At 42.3% G+C, this 21,297-nt stretch overlaps 1 protein-coding gene across 1 annotated transcript in view; it reads left to right on the forward strand.

The window, feature by feature from the left end:
* The first annotated feature begins 13,587 nt into the window (after positions 1-13,587).
* Positions 13,588-21,297, forward strand: part of LNPEP (leucyl and cystinyl aminopeptidase) — an 88,402-nt gene continuing 80,692 nt past the window's right edge. The window contains exon 1 of the mRNA XM_065405954.1: positions 13,588-13,969. Coding sequence (XP_065262026.1) covers positions 13,951-13,969 — 19 coding nt within the window. The 5' untranslated portion in view covers positions 13,588-13,950. The remainder of the gene's footprint in view (positions 13,970-21,297) is intronic.

Here is a 21,297-nt window from a genome sequence, read left to right on the forward strand (position 1 = left end):
ACCACACTGCAAAGCAGAGAGGATTTCAGTTTGATTAACTGTTCCCTTTCACTCCCCACTGTGGTGATGCATATTTGGGGAGTTTGCCATCCATCGCACAATATAGATATGTTAACAACCTCAAATATGTACTAAAAGTTTTTTTACTGATCCAGAACTGGCTAAGGAAAGAGGATCTATTGTGAAGTCTGTGAACTGTTTCAATAATTTGTCACAATGTAATGCTGTAAATACCCCTCTGATAGGTACATGGGCACAAAGGTAAAGTACATAATTTTTCCATGCCTTTTTGTCTTACTGTTTGCTGGAATTATTATTTTGTTTTTTTATGGTTTCTGGCCACAAGAGACATGTTAGGTTTAGGTTGAATTATCTAATCAGAAAGGGTGAGGAATTTAGAACAAACAAGACACTTTCTCCAGACAGAGAGGCAGCATAGTCTAGTGGCTAATATGCTTGACCAGGAATTCAGAGACTGGAGTTCTATTTGTGAGTCTACTAATGACCTGCTGCAAGACTTTGGACTAGTTGCATCATGTGTGTGCCCTCACCCTGCCCCAATCTCATGTCTCTCTTGTCTATTTAGATTGTAAACTCTTCCAGCCAGGACTGTCTTCCCTATATGTCTGTGCAGTGCCTAGCACAATGGGGCCCTCATCTCAGTTGGAGCCTGTAGGTGCTACTGCTATAATTAATATTAATAGAGTATCTCCTGGGGAAAACAGTGTAGTTCTTCTTCTACACGTGCTATCAATTCAGCTCATCCCTAAGATGAGGGGGCAATTTTCTCCCTAGCTTCTTTGCTTGAATTCTCTTTTTCTGCACAGCCTGAATAGCCGAGATGAACTGTGCTAAAGGTGTTTTTTTTTTCTCCTTCCATTTTTCTTATAGCCTGTTAGCAAACAATATAAAAGCACCAAAAGCAAACCTTGGAGTTCAAGAATAAGTAGTGTGGTACTTCAGACAAGTAGTGTAGTACTTTGGAGAGCTTCTGACTAATACATTGCTTTAAAAGTATTTTACTAACAAAGGGTCCTTTTCCTAAGAGGCTGGGGTTTATGGTGAAGTGTACTTGTGGCAATTTATTTATAAAATTGCATCAAATGAATGCATTGTTTAAAAGATTTTAATTGTGAATGAACTCAGTTTTACTGTTGTAAAAGCATAATCTGTTGCCTCTGTTGTTAGATACCTTTCTGTCATACACAAAGAAATACCAGATTTCTTTACACATGCAGCCAGGTTTTCAGAAGTGGCCACTGATATTATGTACCTCAATTTGTGTGCCCAACTTGAGACATTATGTACCTAGTTTTCACAAGGTGCCTCAGGCTCCAGAGCGCACGATAAAGTCAGCTTTGGGGGCAGGGAATGCCTGTATGTATAAATAATACCCAGCATAATGGGGCCCTTATCCTGATTGGGGTCTCTGGGCTGTTTTACAGTTAATAAGTATTGTTAATCTGTCACAGCAGCATTTGAGCATTGGGCTGTTACTTCTTTTCCTAAAACAGCTTGTGTTTGCCACATTCTATATTCACTAATGATAATATTTGTTCTTCCATTTGGGAATCTGAAAGAGTTACAAATTCTAATGAATTAAACTTCACAACACCCCTGGGATGTGGGGCAGGGAAGCATGGAATATCATCAACTAGCTTCTCCCACCCAGTGAAATGCACTCTTTGCTTGTGGGAAGCTGTCCCCAGTCAGTCTCATTTTGGTCATTGTCAGTTTGTCTAGTGAAATAGTATATTATAGTAATAGTTACTGACAGTGGCCCATCACCATTGAATTAATGTTTGTCCATTGCTTTATTAATTTCACACCGCACAGCCTTTCCGTGTTATATCATCCTACAGGTCCAATTTGTAGAATAACATAAGTTGGAGAAGATATGAGGATCTCCGGTTCAAAACAAGACGGAGTTCACTGACAGCATTACATTTGCCTACATTTAGTCTTGTTGCATCATCGCCTTCGTGTCTGAGACTAGGCAGGATATACAGGCTTGATGTGGGAATGACATATGTTTTATGTCATGTTTCATCAGTCGTCTAATTTACATCATTACTGGCCTTTCTAGACATAGTAAATGGAGCCTACACATATTCTGTAGTTTAAATTTACTATCCTAAATGTGACATCCACAAAAAGATGAATTGGCTCTCAAAAGTTGCTAGGCACATCTTTTACACACAGAATCACCAATCAGCCAATGAGACTTTGTTCTGATGATACTGTATTTCTGCCCTGTGTTTCGCTATTGACTGTTGTCACCCTGTTTCCTGCAAAGGAGAGTGATGAGGGAGGAGACCTGGAATAAAGCCAAATTCCAATGCTTTCAGCTTGCCTGTGGTTTTTCCCTAATTTGCCTTAGACTCTCAAATTCTATTACCCCTGACACACCATTATTGGCTAACAGAAAAAAAATCTTTCCTCCTGGCATACTTAACAAAATCTGGAAACTGTTGATGCTCATATGTGCAGCAACTGGAAGGAGAGCAGATGAGTAAAGCTGTGTGAAATAATCTCATTGATTCTCAAACCCACTTACACTTAGCCTCATGTGTACGTTTTGAGGTGCTTACAAACCTTAGCCTGTGCTCACAAAAGTTCACGAATACGATGTTCAACAGATGGGAAACCTAGCCCATCCCATTCCCTTGAATGCCCCCTCATCTTTCTCCTAAACTGCTGCTTTTCCGCCTAGGAATCACACAATGGGGTTTATGGAACCTCTCTCCTAGCATGGGGATGCTAAAGATTATGAAGCTTCTCTCAGTAATTTGCAGCAGAACTAGCTGGTGGGAGTGGCTGCTCCTACTCCAGCCCAGTGGGTGGGCTGCTACATACCAATGCCACCCACGATCGTGTGCTATCATTTAGTAGTCATTTGAGTCTGTTATTAAATTGTGAGCCTGTTGGAGCATATACTTTGTCTTTGTTTGCCTGTGAAGCATTATCTTCACCAAGAGGTTGATATAAAATGATGATCAATATCATCATAAATCCATGTTTGCTGATATCAATAAATAGTGAATGTAAAGTAGAGATCCTGTTTATTAACTTTTTATATGAAAGGTTACACACAAACTTTAATATGTTCGTCCATTTAGAGATGCACTTTTTTCCAGTGGTAATTACACAGGAAAAGGGTCTGATGAACTAAACAATTCACGCATTGGCCCTTGCTATCATGAACAATAAAGCTGTCAAAGTATTATCAACAAAAAACAATTACCAAAAATAAAATCTCAGTGCTTCCATTTTTAAAAACAAGTTATCAGCCACCATATCACTTGTCTTAATGCTTGTGCTACTGTGTGGAATACAACAACTCGACAGAGAGAGAAAGCATCAGCTTTACTTTCCCTAGGTCCTAATGATACTCTGAGTTGCACTATGGTATTTCAACCACTGCATGAGACAACCATCTGATCACTTGCTGGGTAATATGATGAGTGCAAATGGAGAAAGATGGTGAGGTTCCAGGAGGAACCTAATGTGGTGTGTCACCAGGGGGCTCAAGCGTGCAAGCAGAGCCAAGCTGCTACCAAACACAGGACTCTCAGCACATAATGCTAGTCTCTATGCATGCTCTGTAAAAGATCTCTTTCCTGCAACTTTGCATATATGCTGCATCACTTCTTACTAATGTCACATGCTGCACTAGTTAAGGCTAAACAATTCCTTTTTGTTCTTTATAGGCACCCAAAGCTATTTATTCTGTTTCAGGTATTTCCGTCCCCCCATTACTGTAGTGTCTGAGCACCTCACAACACCCCTGTGAGGTAAGGAAGTACTATTATTGTCCTGAGACATAAAGTGGCTAAGTGACTTGCCCAAGGTTATGCAGGAAGCCTGTGACAGAGCAGGGACTTGAACCTGAGTCTCCCATGGCCTAAGCTAGTGCAAAACCATTGGGCCATTTTTCCTGGGTAAACCAGCTTCAACAATTTTAAGAACAATTAATAATGTTTCTATGGCATCTCCCAGCCTCCCAAAGTACATCCTAATTAAAATGAATTCAGTATCCAAAGCCACGATAAAATAGCACTCTTCTTAAAGTACATGCACATATTTCATAAAAAATGATAGTACTGGTGAAATACAATGCAGTACCAATATAAAAGAGTGGAGGGGACACTCTGCTTGATTGGTTCGGTTAGTTTAAAATTCTTCCTATTTGTCTTTCCCCCATAAACTGTAGCTGGGTTAGAACAGCTGGGACATGCTTAAGCTAAGAAGCAATGGCAATGTAAGTCAGGTGATTTCAGCTTCCTTCAAGAAACTGTCCCAAAGATCCTCTGCCTTTGGCTCCTTCCTACAAGATGGTTCTGAGCAGCAAACATTCCTGATGCTCCTGCTGCATCTTAGCACCTCTCACAGTGATAGGTCCTATAAGATTGAGGCACACAGTATAACAAGAACCTTTCATAAATGCTGGGAGTGGTGAAATAGGTCTCAAGCAGACAAAGAGAAGGAAAGAACAGATGTTTGAGAAAACAGAAGTCTAGAATGTCAACACAGAGCATCCAGAGTTGGTCAGTTTTATTAGTCTGTTTTTCTTTTCTTCTCTTATTCAAAGATTAGAAAGCCACAAAGGACCACTCTATTTATCCAGTCCAACCTCCTGCACAGCACAAGCCACAGAACGTCCCCAAAATAATTCCTGGAGTATATTTCTTAGAAAAAATCCAATCTTGATTTAAAAATTGTCAGTGATGGAGAATCCACCATGACCCTTGGTTAATTTTTCCCATGGTTAATTACTCTAATCAAAAATTCACACCTTATTTCCAGGCTGAATTTGTCTAGCTTTAACTTCCAGCCATTGGATCCCGTTATACCTTTCTCTGCTAGTTTGAAGAGCCCATTATTAAATATTTGTTCCCCATGTAGATACCCATAGACCCTTTAACCTTCTCTTTGTTAAATTTTGTTAAGCTATTTGAGTTCATCACTATAAGGAATGTTTTCTAATCCTTTAACAGACGTATAGGAGCATGAGCTTTCGTGGGTGAATACCCACTTCTTCGGATGCATGCATCCGAAGAAGTGGGTATTCACCCACGAAAGCTCATGCTCCTATACGTCTGTTAGTCTATAAGGTGCCACAGGACTCTTTGCTGCTTTTACAGATCCAGACTAACACGGCTACCCCTTTGATACTTTAATCATTCTTGTGGCTCTTCTCTGAACCTTCTCCAGTTTATCAACAATCCTTCTTGAGCTGTGGGCACCAGAACTGGACACAGTATTCCCACAGTTTGTCGCACCTGTGCCAAATATAGATATAAAATAACCTCTCTTTTCCTACTCAAGATTCCCCTGCTTGTGCCCAGCTTACCAAGCAATTCACATCACTCTGGATCAGGACCTGTCATCTTCATTATTTACTGCTCCTTCAATTTTTGTCATCAGCAAACTATCATTGATTGTTTTATGTTTTCTTCCAGCTCAGTGATAAATGTTAAATAGTATAGAGTCAAGAACTCATCCCTGCGGGACCCTATTGGAAACACACCCACTTGATGACGAGTCTCCGTTTACAATTACATCAGCCTAGTTTTTATTTCCTTATTGTGATACACTTGCCAAAGAAAAAAAAGTGTACAATGCTTTTAAGAATCAGTTTAGAATGTTAATCACCAATGTAATAAGCATGGTATTTAAGCCCTTGATTTTACATCACTAGGCCACATCCTCCAAATTGGCATAGCTCTTTTGACTTCAGTGGCACTACACCAGTTTACATTTGCTGAGGATCTGCCCCCTTACTTGTCATGCTGAGTTTCATTTTCCTTTGGACTGTGTACAAAATGTGGAGAAATCAAAACTTTACTCTCTACCCTGAGATTTAAATCACAGAGAGGGTGCACATGCCAGCACACCTTTGGCATGAATGTCCTCAGCCTCTATAATAGTGATCTCTGCCAGAGAACCAAAGAATGGAAACAACTGTACTGCCAATTATCTGCAAATGTGTGCTATCGTTATTACAACTAAATATGATCCGTTCAGTACAGACAGAGTACTCAGCACTGTGCAAAACCAGTACAGTTACCTTCTGGGTATAAGAAGGGAGAAATAGAGCCCCTCACTACACAGTGGCTTGATTAGTTACAGTAGTAGTGTGAATGAGGACACATTCACCACAATTAGATTGGCAAAAAACACATTTATACAAGGTTCTTGCTAGCAAAATGATAACACATTGTTCCCCTAATTAACATAGGCACTACGTGATGAACAATTTTGTTCCGTTTTTTAAAATCAAAGCCAGGCTCTATATCTTTATTACAGGGAGCATCCCAAAATCTGCTATTACAGCAAACTCTGTTAGCACCCGAATAGCAAGAACCATGCATAGTTGTGGGGTTTGTAAACGTGGTTGTGGCGCTAGTGTACAGAAAGGCATTGTTAGATCCATGACCTAAGCTGTAATGATTCTCTAATACAATTCTATAAATGAGTTGTCCTCTCCACGCTACAGAACAAAAAACTGTGCTAGCACACACCCCGAACTATGCCAGACGACCATGCACTGGCACAATTAGACTTGCAGTGTAAATGGGCCTTTTGTTGCAGCAGCTGTGTCCAACCTCACTGCTAACAAAGAGCAGCGGCAAAAGGAGCACAAATGCTGAAGTGGTGTTTAAAATAGTGGTGACAGTTAAATGATAAAACTGTTTTTCACCTTGATGATTTAAAAATCTAGCAGAGTAATTTTACTGTTTAACTAGAGCTAACTGCACTTTTCCTAAATGCCCTGACCTGGACATTGTACAATTCCTTATTTGCTTTCTTATACGATTAGTTTCTGAAGGAACGCTGCCAACGCATGGCAGATGGATCACTCAGAGAGATTAATAGGAAGCCAGAAAATTCACAGCAGTGAAAAGACAAGACTGTTACTGTTAAATAGCACATCTATACGTAAAATAGGGCTGAAAAAGACTTGAGAGAGACACTTTAAATTTATGCTTCCAGATGCATTCCAGAGGTAGTGTTTCCACACGGAAGTGGGGGTCTTTTCTCCTTCCATGGTTCATTTTGGCTTCATTGCTGCTCTGGGATGACACACAGGTCAGTTTAGCACATTTTAATGGACACTGCTATGATGTGTGGATTGGTTGTATCATGATCCCTGTGCTGCTGAATATATGATGTGCCTTGAAACTACATCTTCACAGCAGCAAGAGCACCGTAGTCTGCTATACTATTACAAAGAACAGGTGTGGGCATTCCCAAGAGATACTGTAATGTCTCTATTGAAATGTACATAGCACAGTAATACAATACATCTTTCTTTAAAAAATGTACTGGTTTTTAATAATGTATGTACTTGTTCTTTTCTGCTCATCAGTCCAACAAACTGCAAAGATTTCTGGCTGAGACTTGTTTCGAAGTCTCATGCAGCTCGAACAAAATTTGAGCTTTCAATACTGAGGATTTCAGAGGCATATAAGTACTATTATCATTGTACTCTATGACAGAAACCCTATACATTTTACTTATGGTATATTAAACATCCAGCCTGTGGTACTGACTAGAGGGCAACTAGGTTGGGGCCTCATTGCACTAGGTGCTGTACAAACTTGCTCAAGATAAGGCATCTTCTTATCAGGTTTTAGGTATAATGCTAAAATACTTTTTTTATACAAACCTAAATTACTAACATTACTAGATTCTGATATAATAGCATAAACAGGAATACTCAGATGATGGAATGAGTTCTAGTACTAACATGGTCACTGACTCACTGGGAGATGCTGACCAAGTCACCACACCTCTTTTTCTCAGTTTCCCCATTTCTAAAAAAGGGGACAATAATACTAATTTTGCCTACCTCACAGGGAACTGTGAAGATCAGTTATTCTCTAAAGAGCTTTAAAAATGAAAATCTCTATGGACATGCTAAGTATTATGATGGCTATCAACCAGGGAAATGCTTGCCTTCTTTAAAAAAATGTGCTCATCCAGCACTATGCTTGGGATTGTCAAAAGTGGACATTGATACTGCGACTGCTCCTGTTGAAGTCAGTGACGGTTGACATCAGTGGGGGCAGAGTCAGGCCAACATTCAGTGCTTTTGCAAATCCCACTGTAGACTTACTCTTGCTAGAGTTTCCATTTGATAGTAAGAGTTTCCATCTTCAGTAAACCAGTCCTCTGCTTCTAAGTGAGGTGTTTTTTTTAATTCTTTCTGGGTTCAAAAATAATTCCTCTCAAGATTCCCAAGTTTTACTGTGAGGAAAAAGGGAAGAGGAAATCACCTCCAGAAGGCTGAAAATGATTGGGAAAGAAAGGCTAAAAACTCTTTGAAAAGCTCCAGAGTTAATGCTGCTGTTCCCCTCTAGAAATCTAAGGAGCAGCCTCATTCAGAATGTTTTCTTACTGCAGTTCTCTGCCCCCTAAAAAGTTGGCAAGTCATTTATGTGTGCACTTAGGCAGATGTTGATAATCTAGGACAAGTCATTGCCAATACACACATTTTATTTCTTGTTGGAACACAAATGAGATGTAAATGACTCTTAATAGTTTAGAGATGAGTTACAAAAATCATGCTGAAAATATCCCAAGAGGGGAGAAAATCTCTGGATTTAATTTCAAGACCTAGAAGCTTTCATTATGGCTTATTTCTTTTTAGACATCAACAAAAATAGCAAGTAGCAGCATATACTGCCAAGTAGTCAACATTACAATAAAGTGTTTAATGTCCTAATTCTGTTGTGACTCATCCTCCTTAAAATACACCACAGCCACTTTCTTGACATATCATGTCATAAAAATTGAATGCCAGTTAACCCTTTTTATTTGCTGCCCAATTTTAAATGCCCTTTAAAATCACAAGCAATCTCCCCTTTCCTAAAGATTGTCACAATTTCTACTGTTTTACTTTTCAAACTGCTGTTAGGTCTCACTGTTGAGATCAGGGGTAAATTTTTCAAAAGTGCCTAAATGATCTAGGAACCTGAGTCCTATTTCAAAATGGATTTAGGGTATGTCTACACTGCAATTAAACAGCTGGTCTGAGTCAGCTGACTTGGGCTTGTGGGGCTTAGCTTAAGCTAAAACTGTAAAACTGTGGTGCAGAAATTCGGGCTTGTGCTGGATCCCACGCTTTGGGACCCTCTCCCCGTGCAGGGTCCCAGAGCTTGGACCCCAGCACAAATAGGTGTTTGATTGCAGTATTCATATATCTTTATACACTAAGTCATAATGACACTTAAGCTTCTAAATTAAGTAAAATACACAGTTATATGATTAATCAAAAAACAAAGGGATGCAGATCCCCAGAAAGGAAAGAACTGAAAGTGGAATAAAAAGAGAAAATAGGAAGTGAAGAAGAGGAAGGGTGATTCTTGGGGTGTTCAGTATGGGAAAGCAGGTTGTAGGGAAGTGTGACATTGGCTTAATTATATAAAGCAGCTGTTACTATTGTGTAAGGATGTGACTGCAGAGGTAAAAAAAGGTCATCCTCCATGCTGGACGATGGGGCTCTGGGATGCAGGGCAGAACAGGCAGCAGCTCTGGTTTCTATGCTGTTAAAGTTATGTAGTATATGAATAAAACAATTTAACTGTTAAAAACAAGCTCTCCTTGGGTTAATGAGAGAAACATATATCACTGATCATTCATGTCACAGAATAAACAGAACGGCTTGAGTTGTGCCCAGGATCAAGGAGGTGCAGGTGGGTAATGGAATGCTGCTGGAGTTTGTCCAATTTGGCCGCCAACATAGTTTAGAAGAGCCCCAGGTCTGGAGCTGAGCTCCCTGGTACACCTTAGGAAGTCTGGTGAAGAAAGTCCCTTCCCTGAAAAACTTTGGAACTCTGAAGGCTGCCGAGCTAAAATGCTCTTAAACTGCATCACAGGGTAGCTTCCTTCAATGTGCTATACAAAGGACCTGATCCAGCTGCAACGGAAGTTAGCAGGAATCTCCCCATTGGGCCACTTCACATCTTACAGCACCCTTGCTCCTCTTAAAAAAAATAAAATAAAAAAAAAAATAAAACAAGCTTCTGAGTCATGCTTCCTTGGACATGTTTGAAAATTGGTGCTTGAAGTTGAACCTTCTGAAGCTCTGTCAGAGTGGAGCCCCTGCTACACAACCCCCAGCTCCGTGTGCAGGTGGCGGAGTCCCCCTCAGTGCGCCAAAGGTTGGTCCTGGCAGAAGTCACCGGAGTCGGAAACCTCCTGAACTACGACCGGGGAGACTGGCTGGATCCCCTGATGCTCGCTCAGCGCATGGGGCTCTCCAGGCCTCGTACTCCCCAGCGCATACTTCAGGAGGTGAGGGCTGCTTTGTCGCCCACTGCTTGGGCCTACCTCGACCGGGTCCTGCGAGAGGGCACGCCCCGCCCACCCTTCACCCTAGGCCCTCCAGACCTTTTCATTGGGCCCCTGCCCCGTGGACCCAACCGGCCCTCTTTACCGTGAGCCGGCTGCACGACTTGCAGCCGGTTTGTTTCCAGACCATGCCAAGGAAACATCTACACATGCTCGTGCTCCACACCCTTCACTTCCTCACCCTTGCGTCCCGCCACTTTGTGGGACCTCCTGCCACCTTTTGAGGGTGAGGCACCCCGGTGGGCCAGCCTATACTCTACCCTGGTCCCGAGGCCCGCCGGGGATATCAGTTGGCGGCTCCTTCATGGGGCCGTGAGCACGGGCGTGTATTTGGCGCAGTTTACCCGTCCCGGACACCTGCCCCTTTTGCAGCATGAGGGAGACCCTGGTGCACGTTTACCTGGAGTGCACCAGGTTGCAGCCCCTATTCTGGCTCCTCTTAGATATCCTGTTATGTTTTTGGTAGCAGTTTTCCCCTCACCTTCTTATGCACTCCCTATCCATGGCCCCACGAAGTCACGGGACCACCTAGTCAACCTCCTCCTGGCCCTGGCTAAAATGGCCATCTATAAAACTAGGGAGAGGAGGTTGGCCGATGGGGTTTCCTGTGACTGTGGGGCCTATTTCCGATCCTTTGTCCATTCACGCATCCGGGCAGAGTTCCTCTGGGCGGCGTCCACTGGCTCCCTTGATGCCTTCGAGGAGCAGTGGGCGCTGTCCAGGGTTCTCTGCTCGGTGTCCCAGTCAGGTTCCCTTCGTTTGACCCTTTGGCCGCACTCCTGTTCCTGTTATTTCATTAGTTGTCCCGCGGAATCACTTAGCTTCCAGGTCCTGTGGGTCCTCCCCTTAGGCTGGGGGGAGGTCCTTTAGCACTTCCTGGATCCCAATAGGAAGCTCTGTCAGTGAGAGACAGGGCCTCAAGCATTATTAGGAAACAGCGTTCATTTTTTATTTATGCTACTATGAGGAAGGCAGTTAGCTATAAAGTTAGGACAGATCAAAGACTGCCAAATAAAGGTGAACATACCATACCGATTCTCCTTGTCCCATGATAATCGCTACACTTTGCATTAAAAATTACTGTTTTAAAAAAGTGGAATATTAAGCTTTATATGCTCTAAAATTTACTAATCATAGCAGAAAATTATGTGCTTGGTGATCTTAAAGGTTAGCATACTTTCAAAAGTGAAATATAACCATTCCTGGCTGCTTTTTAAAAATATATATTTTAAAGACTTTGAGCAGATTCAAGACAAGTTCCTGGTTATGTTTCAAATTATAATACAAAACTATGGCAATTGGAGTAAAGATCTGATATAGGACAGAATTTAACATCCATCAATTTTATTAATCACCTGTATTACTAGAACTAAGTCCAAAGACTATAAATAGTTTACAGTAAAGCAAAATGTCTATTTCTTAGATTCCTATAGGATTTGTCTTTTTAATATTTTAGAAATTGTAGTCTTATGAACAAAAAATTTAAGCACAGTTAATTGATAGCTCTCTTGTTAGCCTTGTCCTAAACAAAACTTATATAGAAAGCATTAAATTAAAAACTCTATCAGCCCAGTTTTGCCCAGCTATAAGTTAGTACCACCTGGAAACAATCACATGTTGAACTTTAAGCACCTGAGCAATCCCACTGATTTCTTGGGAAATTGACTTCAATCAGACAATCCAGGTGCATAAAGTTCAGCATGCCCATAAAGGTGGACTAGATGGGGATTTTAGTTTGGATTTCTAGCAGGTGTTGTCTCAGAAGGATGTATTATTCTACTATCAGAACATGAACAGAAGATGTTTCAAGTTTCATTGAGGAAGCTAGGATGGTGGCAGGATTGATAGAGCAACCAAGACAAAATTATTTGTAGTACAAGTCTGTGTGTAGTCTTCATCTGATATGGTGTAGCATCCCAACACTGTAGAGTCTACTGCCCAGGTAATTAATGTTGATTTAGTTTATTTAAATGTGGGTCAAGCAGGGTAAGTACTTACACAGGAAACCTCTAGGGAGATTCCAGCTGTTAGAACAAGTGGTGTTGCTGATTCAATAGTCAGCACTTTTTCTTTTAAGTCAGGACAGAAACAGTGCCTGACCCTGGTGTTACAGGGCCCTATGTTGTTAGAGGTATCCTCTTTTGCATGGAATGTAACAATATATTGATAGTTTAAATTGCTTTTAGCACTTATTGAACTTTGTGCAAGATTAGGAGTGTTAGTGCTAATGGTAAATTCTAATTTTGGTAACTGAGTCTCCCAAGCAGTTTCATATCCATTTATATAGGATTTCCTTGACTCTCACTTTTGCTGACCCAAGCGCTTAAAAATCATAAGCTAGAGTTCAGAAATAATAAATTACCTTAAATTAAAAAAAAAGGGGGGGCAAAAAAGCCTTTTCTGGTTCATGAATCTTTAGGGTATGATCATGTCATATCTTCGAGCTTTCTCTCCCCCCGCCAAATGATGTGAGAATCTTGGCTTTCATCACATGCCTTGTGAGAGAGCTTTAAGAAAAACAAACATAGTGAGACTTGTGATTGAAATTGTGTGACCTGGAGACCTTCTGTCCCAAATGTTTAGTCCCCATAGTGGTGTGTTGTTCTCAGAAGCCTGCAAACATTTATGTCAATATCTTTGGATAGTCGCCCAGTTCCTTTGAAGCCACTGGGAGTGCTTTTGTGAGTAAAAGCTATGCACATGGTATGTTGAAATCTGCTATTCTCATGAGTATTAAACACTTATTCTCCTAGGTGCTGGAAGTCGGGGTGCTGTTGCACCACCCCCGGTTTGAAGTCGTTTCCATCATATACAGGCTTTACAGCTTGGTTCAATGGCTCTCGCCCCCCCAATACAAATTGTTCCAGCACCCCTGCTTGCTCTGCTCAAGGAAGAGGTGGTTGGCGCTCTTTCAGTGGCAGGCCATGTGAGCCACGCTTAGAGGGGTGGATCTGTTTCAGTGCCCCTGCAGCCCCTTTAGGGCGAAGCGGGCTCCTGGAGTGCAAACGGGCCGCTCATAGGCTTTATGGTGCCTGCTCCGTGACCATGTTGTACAGACACGTCCCTTGCACGCGGCAGGAAAGGGACAGCAGCTCTTTCAGGGCGCGGAGTTGCGGGCGAGCACAGCTGAGGCAGGAGAACGCAGCCGCCTCCTGCCCCTGGTAGCTTAGCGAGGCAGTAGCGGGAGGAGGAGCCGTGCGAAGCAGCGGCCCAGCCCAGGCGGGGGAAGCGAGGGCTCGGCTCGGAGCAGCAGAGAGGCCAGAGCAGAAAATGGTCGTTTGGGGCTTGGCGCAAAGGCGAAGCTGCTAGGAAGAGCCGAGCCGGAGCCCCGTGCAAGGGGGGGGGGGAGCTCCCCGCGCCGCGCAGCCTGCTTAGCCTCCCCAGCCTCCCCGTCCAGCCAGCGGGGCTGCAGCACTTCAGCTGCCGGCCGCAGTGACTCGTGCATGACCCACAGCAGTAGGACTGAGCGGAGCGCCCGCCCCGGCAGTATGCAGCAGGACTGAGGAGGCGCAGCCAGGCAGCCGCTACTGTTCTGTGTCTCTTCGCTTCCTCCGTGCCTGGGCTCTGCCGGCTGAGGGATCCCGCAGGAAAATGGAGCCGTTCCCCCACGGTGAGTGGCGCCGCGGGCACTGGCCGCGCCCCTGCTGCAAGCGGACTCCTCGCTGCAGCCTTGATGCTGGCGGCAGCTGCCCTGGCCCCGGCGCGGCCCTGCCAGAGGGAGCCCCTGACTCCGTGCCTCTGCTCTGAGTGCGCAGGCCCCACAGGGCACGCTCAAGGTCAGGGGCTCCCGGGGGGGGAGAAGCACCCACCCAACGCATGCCCACAGCTGCACCCCACCCTGCCCAGTGCCCTGGGGGTGCAGCAGCGCAGGGAGCCAGCCTAGCTGCAACACTGAAGACTCACTGGAGAAAGTTTGACAAGATGGGGGGCGGTAATAGCTTTTCTTGGTCTGATGGAAGATATTACCTCGCCCACCTCCTCTCTAATATCCTGGGCCCACCACGGCTACAGCACGGCAGGGAGGAAAGTTTTTTAGCTGGCAGGAATTCGCCTTGCGGGCTGGTGGAAGGCAGCCTGGTCACTCATTCCCTGACTACCTCCTGTCCTGAAACACAAGCTGGTGTGGCTCAGTGATCCACAGTGAGCCTGGGTTAAAGACTTCTTAAAAATGCTGCTAACAGATAATTGAAAATTGTAAACCATCCCATGTGGGAGCAGTTTTGCTGCAATTTTATTCTTTTTAATTACAAGAGCACATGAGAACCAGATTCTTTGTTTCTGCGGAGTTCATGTGCTCGTTTATTTCTCATGCACTGTCATAATCCTCTGCGGGACCTAACATAATCGTATCTGAGCTTCGCTGACGTACACACAACAGGCAAATAATGCTCTTGCTCAGATACATGGCCCTCATCATTAGAGTTAGTACTTGCATAGACAGTGGAGAATAGGCAACGGGGCAACTAAGGAACAAGATCCTATGTTTATAATATCTTTGGTGATTGAGTCAATGTCAACAGCCAATCAAAAATGAGGGGAGATTGAAATAGGGAAAACAAGGGCAGGTGCTCTTCTCCGCCCCCACAACAGAGTGGCTTTCAAAACTATTTCCACACAGCTTCAGCAGTACTGTGCATTTCCCTTGTACCTTTCAGATGAGACTCTGAAAGCATATAGGTAACATTTGTATATTCTTACCTTACAAAGGTGAGATTCAACTAGAGTCTCTGCATCCATTGTTAAAATGCAATCATGTCTGGGGTGGAATGCAGCAGCTGTGTAAAAGCAACACTTCCCAACAGCTAAAGGCGGAACATGAAGTTGCCCAAACCATTTGAAACTGCAGGGAATTTGAAAGTAGGGGTCTAAAATAGAATTTGGACAGGAGAGTGAGTGTAATATACTTCTTCCTATTAAAAATACTGAGAGGTTCTGAAGGACATGTGGTCAGGGTCTTGGTCAGTTAAGTTATACAAGTAAAAGAATTAAGAGTGGAAGCTGAAACTCCTCCAGAATTCACTGCATTGTACTTGAGTTTCTCAGTGATCTGTCAAGCCATAATGTACTACAAAACTCAGAGAAACTCTACTACAAAATTCAGAGAAATGCCTTTGCAGTGAAAACTGGATCTTTCTAGTCAACTTAATGAGATATTTTGTCATGCCAGTATTACCCTATGTTTTCTCCAAAGAGCCTCATGTTTGCATGTCCAGATAGAGGAGTGGTGATAGTCTTAACTTTGTAAATGTTTTTCCCTTTTGAAATGGCCCTTTACAGTTGGTTTAAGAAGCACTATTGCATTTTATCACTAAATAAATTGAAGCTTGTTCAGTATAGGAGTCTTCCCAGGATTTAGCAAGAATATAAACAAAGTAGGCAGTAACTTAGAATATATTAAGAACTTATTACAATCAAAGAGTTTTATATTCTGTGCTCTTTGTACATCTGGGAAAAGATTACATCTCTATGAGCAGAAACCTAGTTTGTGGGAGGTATTTTTAATAAAGGAAATGGCTTAAGATCTAGAAGTACATGCTCTTATGTTGGAGAATATGTGCCGCCATGTTAATAACCTCACTCCAAAAGCCTTTTGGATCTGGGTTGTTAGTATTTCACTGTCATGCAGGAGAGTGGTGTTTGAATTCTGCTCTTTTCTCACCAAGGCTGCAGCAGAGAGTGTGGTAGGCCCCGAGAACACTGCTCAAAAGTGGTCTCTGCTGCTAATGGAGGAGTTGTGTTGGAGGTAGGGATACCAACCCTCCGGGATTGGCCTGGAGTCTCCAGGAATTAAAGATTAATTAAAGATTGTCACGTGATGAAATCTCCAGGAATAGGTCCAACCAAAATTGGCAATCCTAATTGAAGGGGCTGGGAATAGAACCTTCTCCTTTCCTCCAGGAAGCTAAAACACATACCTTTGGGTGAAGGGTGGTGGTGGTGGGAGTGTTTGGAGCAATCCTCCAGGTTAAAGACAAGCTGCAATTTCCTCCCACAAAAGGAAGCTACAGGAGATTTCCATGATATTCAGAGTATGGGAGGTTGATTTTGAGACGTGGTGTTGACGTGTTGTTGCTCACACTCAATAGCTGCTTTTAAAACTTGAATAACTGGGAACATTCACACTACTGGCTTTCTGAACAGAGAGTTAGTTTCTAGGGCTCGCAGTCTTGCACCTTGCATGAGCATTGAATCATTTCAGCAAATAACATTATTTAAAAAAAAAAAACACCTTTTGGATCACTTTGCTCTTGTGCTCCACTTAACAAGAAAAAGAGAGAAAACCGACCAAACCCTGAGGACTGTGGGCTCTAGTCCACATGTTCATTTTATGCAAAACTCTCATTGAAGCTTAGGGGTATCATGTGACAGTTTGGTGTCAAGGATCATTTCCTCTTTCTTGACACCTAACCCTCCAGGTATGGGACCATGTAAGCATCCAAACATGGGAATTTGCATTAGCATAGCTATGTCTCTCGGCGGTGAAAAATCCACACCCCTAAGAGACCTAGCTATGCTGACCCAACCCCAGCGTAGGCAGTGCTAGGTTGACCGCAGAATTCTTCCTTCGACCTAGCTACCACCTCTTGGGTATCTACTATTGAGATAGGTAGTGTCTGAACTGATGTGCTGTGGCACAGCACAGCTGCAGTGCTGAGGCTGTGCCTCTAGCATTTCAACTGTAGACAAGCCCAAAGGCACAGTTCTTCTAGTCAACGTTTCTTTTGTGATGGGGAACAGTTATTAAAATAAGAGGAAGGCTATGGCTCTCTTTGCCTACAAAAGAATGGGGGGGGGGGGGGCGGGAGGGAAATCTTTAAACCCTGGATCAAAACATAGGTCCTGGTCCTCTGTGGGCAGTAAGGCCAGGGGGCTGCCAGAGCAGTTCATTATAAGATGAGGGCCTAAATAACTGAGTTTATAAATCGCTCAGTAATAGTTCCTGATTGCTTTTGTTTGTTCTTTAATAAGAAGTAATTAAACACAGGGATCAATAGGAGACCCTTTTTACAACCTGACTAATCACAATCTAACCAAAACAAACATGCAGGCTCAAAGGCCCATACTGTTGCATAAGTCTCTGATTTTTGGCTGTGACTGCAGTACTTCTGTAAGTTGGGGACTACAATTTAAGGGATAGTCCTAGAGGACTGGAGAAGGGTAAACATTGTACTGACCTGGGAAATTATAGACCTGCCATCTTCCCTTTAATATTTATTTGTTCCAGTATCTTTCCAAGTATTGAACAATCAGTTTGTAGGCACTTCCAATGTAATAGGATGATAAGCAATAGCCAGGATGGATTTATTGTCAGTTTGGCATGATTTGTTCTTAACTTCCCCTTTGACGGGGTTACTGGCCAGGGGGAGAAGAAAGCCGTAGATGTGATTTCTTTTTCTTTTTCTTTTTTTCTTAAAGTAAGGCTTCTAACACAGTCCCACATGACGTTCTCATAAAGTAGGGAAATGTGGCTTAGATTAAATAACTAGAAGATGGGTTAACAACTCATACCTACTTTTTAAATACAGATCTTTTCAATGGTTTGCTATCAAACTGGGAGGGCATATCTAGCGGGGTCTTGCAGGGATCTGTCCTGGGTCCAGTACTCGTCAATATTTTTGTTTAATGATTTGGATAATGGAGTGAAGAATAGGCTTATAAAATTGCCAGATGACACTAAGATGAGGGTTGCTAGTGCTTTGACTAGAATTCATGTCTTGGTTGTCTGAAATCAACCAAGATTAAATGCAATAAAGACAAGTGCAAAGTCCTACTTAGAAAGGAAAAATCAAATGCACAAATACAAAATGAGGAGTAACTGGCTAAGCAGTAGCACTGCTGAAAAGGATGGGGGTTTATAGTGGATCACAATTGAATATGAACCATCAATTTCATGCGGTTTTGGAAAAGGCTAATATCATTCTGGAATCTATTAACATGAGTGAATGTAAGACACAGGAGATAATTGTCCTGCTCTAGTCAGCACTGGTGAGGTCTCAGCTGGAGTCTTGTGGCACCTGCAACTGGACACACTTTAGGAAAGATGTGGACAAATTGGCAAGAGTCCAGCATAGGGCAACAAAAATAAGGTATAGAAAAAACCTGTCCTATGGGGAAAGGTTAAATAAACTGGGCATGTTCAGTCTTGAGACAAGAAGACTGAGAGGGGATCTGATAAGTCTTCAGATATGTTAAGGCTTGTTATAAGCAGGATTTTGATCCGTTGCTCTCCATGTCTATCAAGGGTAGGACAAGAAGTAATGGGCTTAATCTGCAGCAAGGGAGATGTGAGTGTGAAATCCTTATCATTCAGGTGTTTTTAAGAATATGGATCGCCTAGGTGTACTGAACCCTGCCTTAGTGCAGGGGCTGGATTTGCTGACCTCTTGAGAACCCTTGCATTTCTATGATTCTATGGATGGTCCCACTAGAAATTGATAGGATTACTTGAGGAGGTAAGTACTAGTCAAAGCGAGTAAGGGTGGCAGAACTTGGCCATATGGCATTTGTTCTATAGTTCTGTATGTTCCTTCATGATATTGCAAAACGTCTTGCAAGGTTTGTGTTTTTACTTTCAGTTTGAAGTGTCTGAGGAGGTTCTCATTTCTACATTTCCTGTAAAATGTAGAAGGCATAAATAGATTGGTAAGGGTTTCCTTTATTAAAGGAGGGAAAAAATTGAAGTGGAGATATTTGCAGTGTTTCTTGTTTCTACATGTCACTTGTTTGAAATAGATGGGTTGAAACAAGTATCTAGAGAGAGAATAGCTTGTTCGGATCTGCCAAAAAGCAAAAAGGGTGAATCCTTTGATTTATGGTGGTCATTTTTTTTTTTTTGACAAAACAAATAAACTCAGAAATTAAGTTGAAATCTAATTAGAATAAATTGATTAGCAAAGTGAAATGAGTTGCAGACAGTAGAAATAAGCCAGTTTTGCTACTGAAATTTGTGTAGGAAAAATTTGATTTGGTAACTGACTTATTTCAACTGTTTTATGACTTCTAAAAATACTTCCTTTTGGGAACTAGTATTGTTAGGTGTACAGAGTGTATTCTCGGTTGCAGGAGCATGCCCTTCATACAAATCCAAATCCACTGTTGCAACACTCTTATCCTTCTCTGTCAGCATTATGCACTGTCCTATTTGTCAGCACCGTATCACTGAATCCTATAAAAGGTATGGAATGGATCTATTAAATCAATTAGCCCATCATCCTGACTGTGCAAGATTGTTCTCAGTAGTGTTGTGTTTGTGGTGTTTTTTGTGTTTTGTCCCAGCAGTGAGTGGTTCCACCACTTCCCTTGGGGAAACAATTCCAGAGTCTAATAGATCTCACTGTCAGGATAGCTTGCCTAATATTTTTCTTCTTAATTTCATCCCATTGTTGCTAGGTGTGCTACATTACTAAATAATCCCTTTCCACCAAAACACTTAAGGGGACATAGCTCTGCATAGTTTGTGTACTTCTTTCTTTCCTCCAAAGTCCATATCCAACACCTTGTCCTTCCCCCATATCTTTTTAGCAATGAGGTACCCAGATCTGAACACAATAATCCAGGTACAGTCTCACCAGAGCCAGATTATGGATGGATTATCCCCTCATTGCTCCATTGACATATGCAGATCTAAACTCTACCATCTTTTTCTACTGGGGCTTTACATTGCACACTCCTATCTAACAGGCTATTGTTAGTTTGGTGCTTAAACAAGGCACTAGAACTCCTACTGTAAAACTGGAAGTACTTTTGATAGTGGTGATGGTGAAAGTACCAAAGGAAGAAGTTCCTATCACCAGATAAGCTAAGTCACACTTTGGGAAGTGTCAGGAACAACAAGGAAGGGTCAAATCCTCTTGTCCTGAAGTTAGCGCAACCATTGACCCTATCTCTGTCATTGGTGGAATGCTATCCCAGTTACTTACGTCAAACCCTTAGATGTCTGGGAGATGTCCCACAAGTCTAAGATGTTGAAAACTTATTTTGACCTTAAAGTGTTTGTCATCAGTAAAAGTATTTAACTTTTCTCTTCTTGTGCTCTCTTCGGCATGATGATTTACTGCTGTGTAATCCAGCAGCCCATACTCATGTTGTCTCTGAGGTTACTCACATGTGTAAAGGCTGCTATCAGCAAGCCCTATAACAAACAGCCACCTGTAAGGAATCTTGGAAAACCATTACAAGCTAACATAAAACAACCTCCATTTAGCTAGCTAATAAAAAACAATATTGTTCTCTCTTGGCTGGCTCTCCAGTAATAATTCACTAATAAGGGGCCAAAGTCATCCCTGGTATGACACCACTGACTCAGTGGAGTTTCATCAAGGTTGGATTTGGCTCGCCATTCCCAGGAGTGGGTTGGCTTTCATGGATTCTGGTACAAACAGAGTGAAAGAAGCTCTACTGAAAAGAATCATGTAAGAGATGGGTGGGAGAGGAGAAAAGAGGACCAAATAGGAGGGGGGGGGGAAAGAACAAGTTTCAAAGAGGGCTTTCCAAAGAAAAGAAACTACCTAAAGTAAACTTCCTTTGATGTTTGAACTCCTTCATGGGGGAAGACCGTACACTTTCTTGGCCTCTTCGAGCTATTCTTACACAGGGCAGCTGCTACTTATGAAATTTCAGTCTAATGGCATTTTAAAATGAAATCCAATTAAATTTTAAAATAGATTAGCATAGTGCAATACAGCTATACAATATAATTTTGTAAGATAGATTGTGTCTGCTGTTGGGTATTTGAAAAGTATATACACAACATGCTTGTATTAATGTATACTTAAGTATCTTGGTATTGCCTATAGTGATTTAAGTACACTGTACTTAAATTATATGACTAGGAAACCCAATTAGAAACACTACATACCCTAAGGCAAAAAAAGAGCAGAAGGAGAATCTTGAAGGAAACAGGAAAGGCAGAAATGCCAGATGACCAGTGAAATCCAT

This window comes from Emys orbicularis, chromosome 6 (assembly GCF_028017835.1).
Source record: "Emys orbicularis isolate rEmyOrb1 chromosome 6, rEmyOrb1.hap1, whole genome shotgun sequence".
Taxonomy (NCBI): Eukaryota; Metazoa; Chordata; order Testudines; family Emydidae; genus Emys; species Emys orbicularis.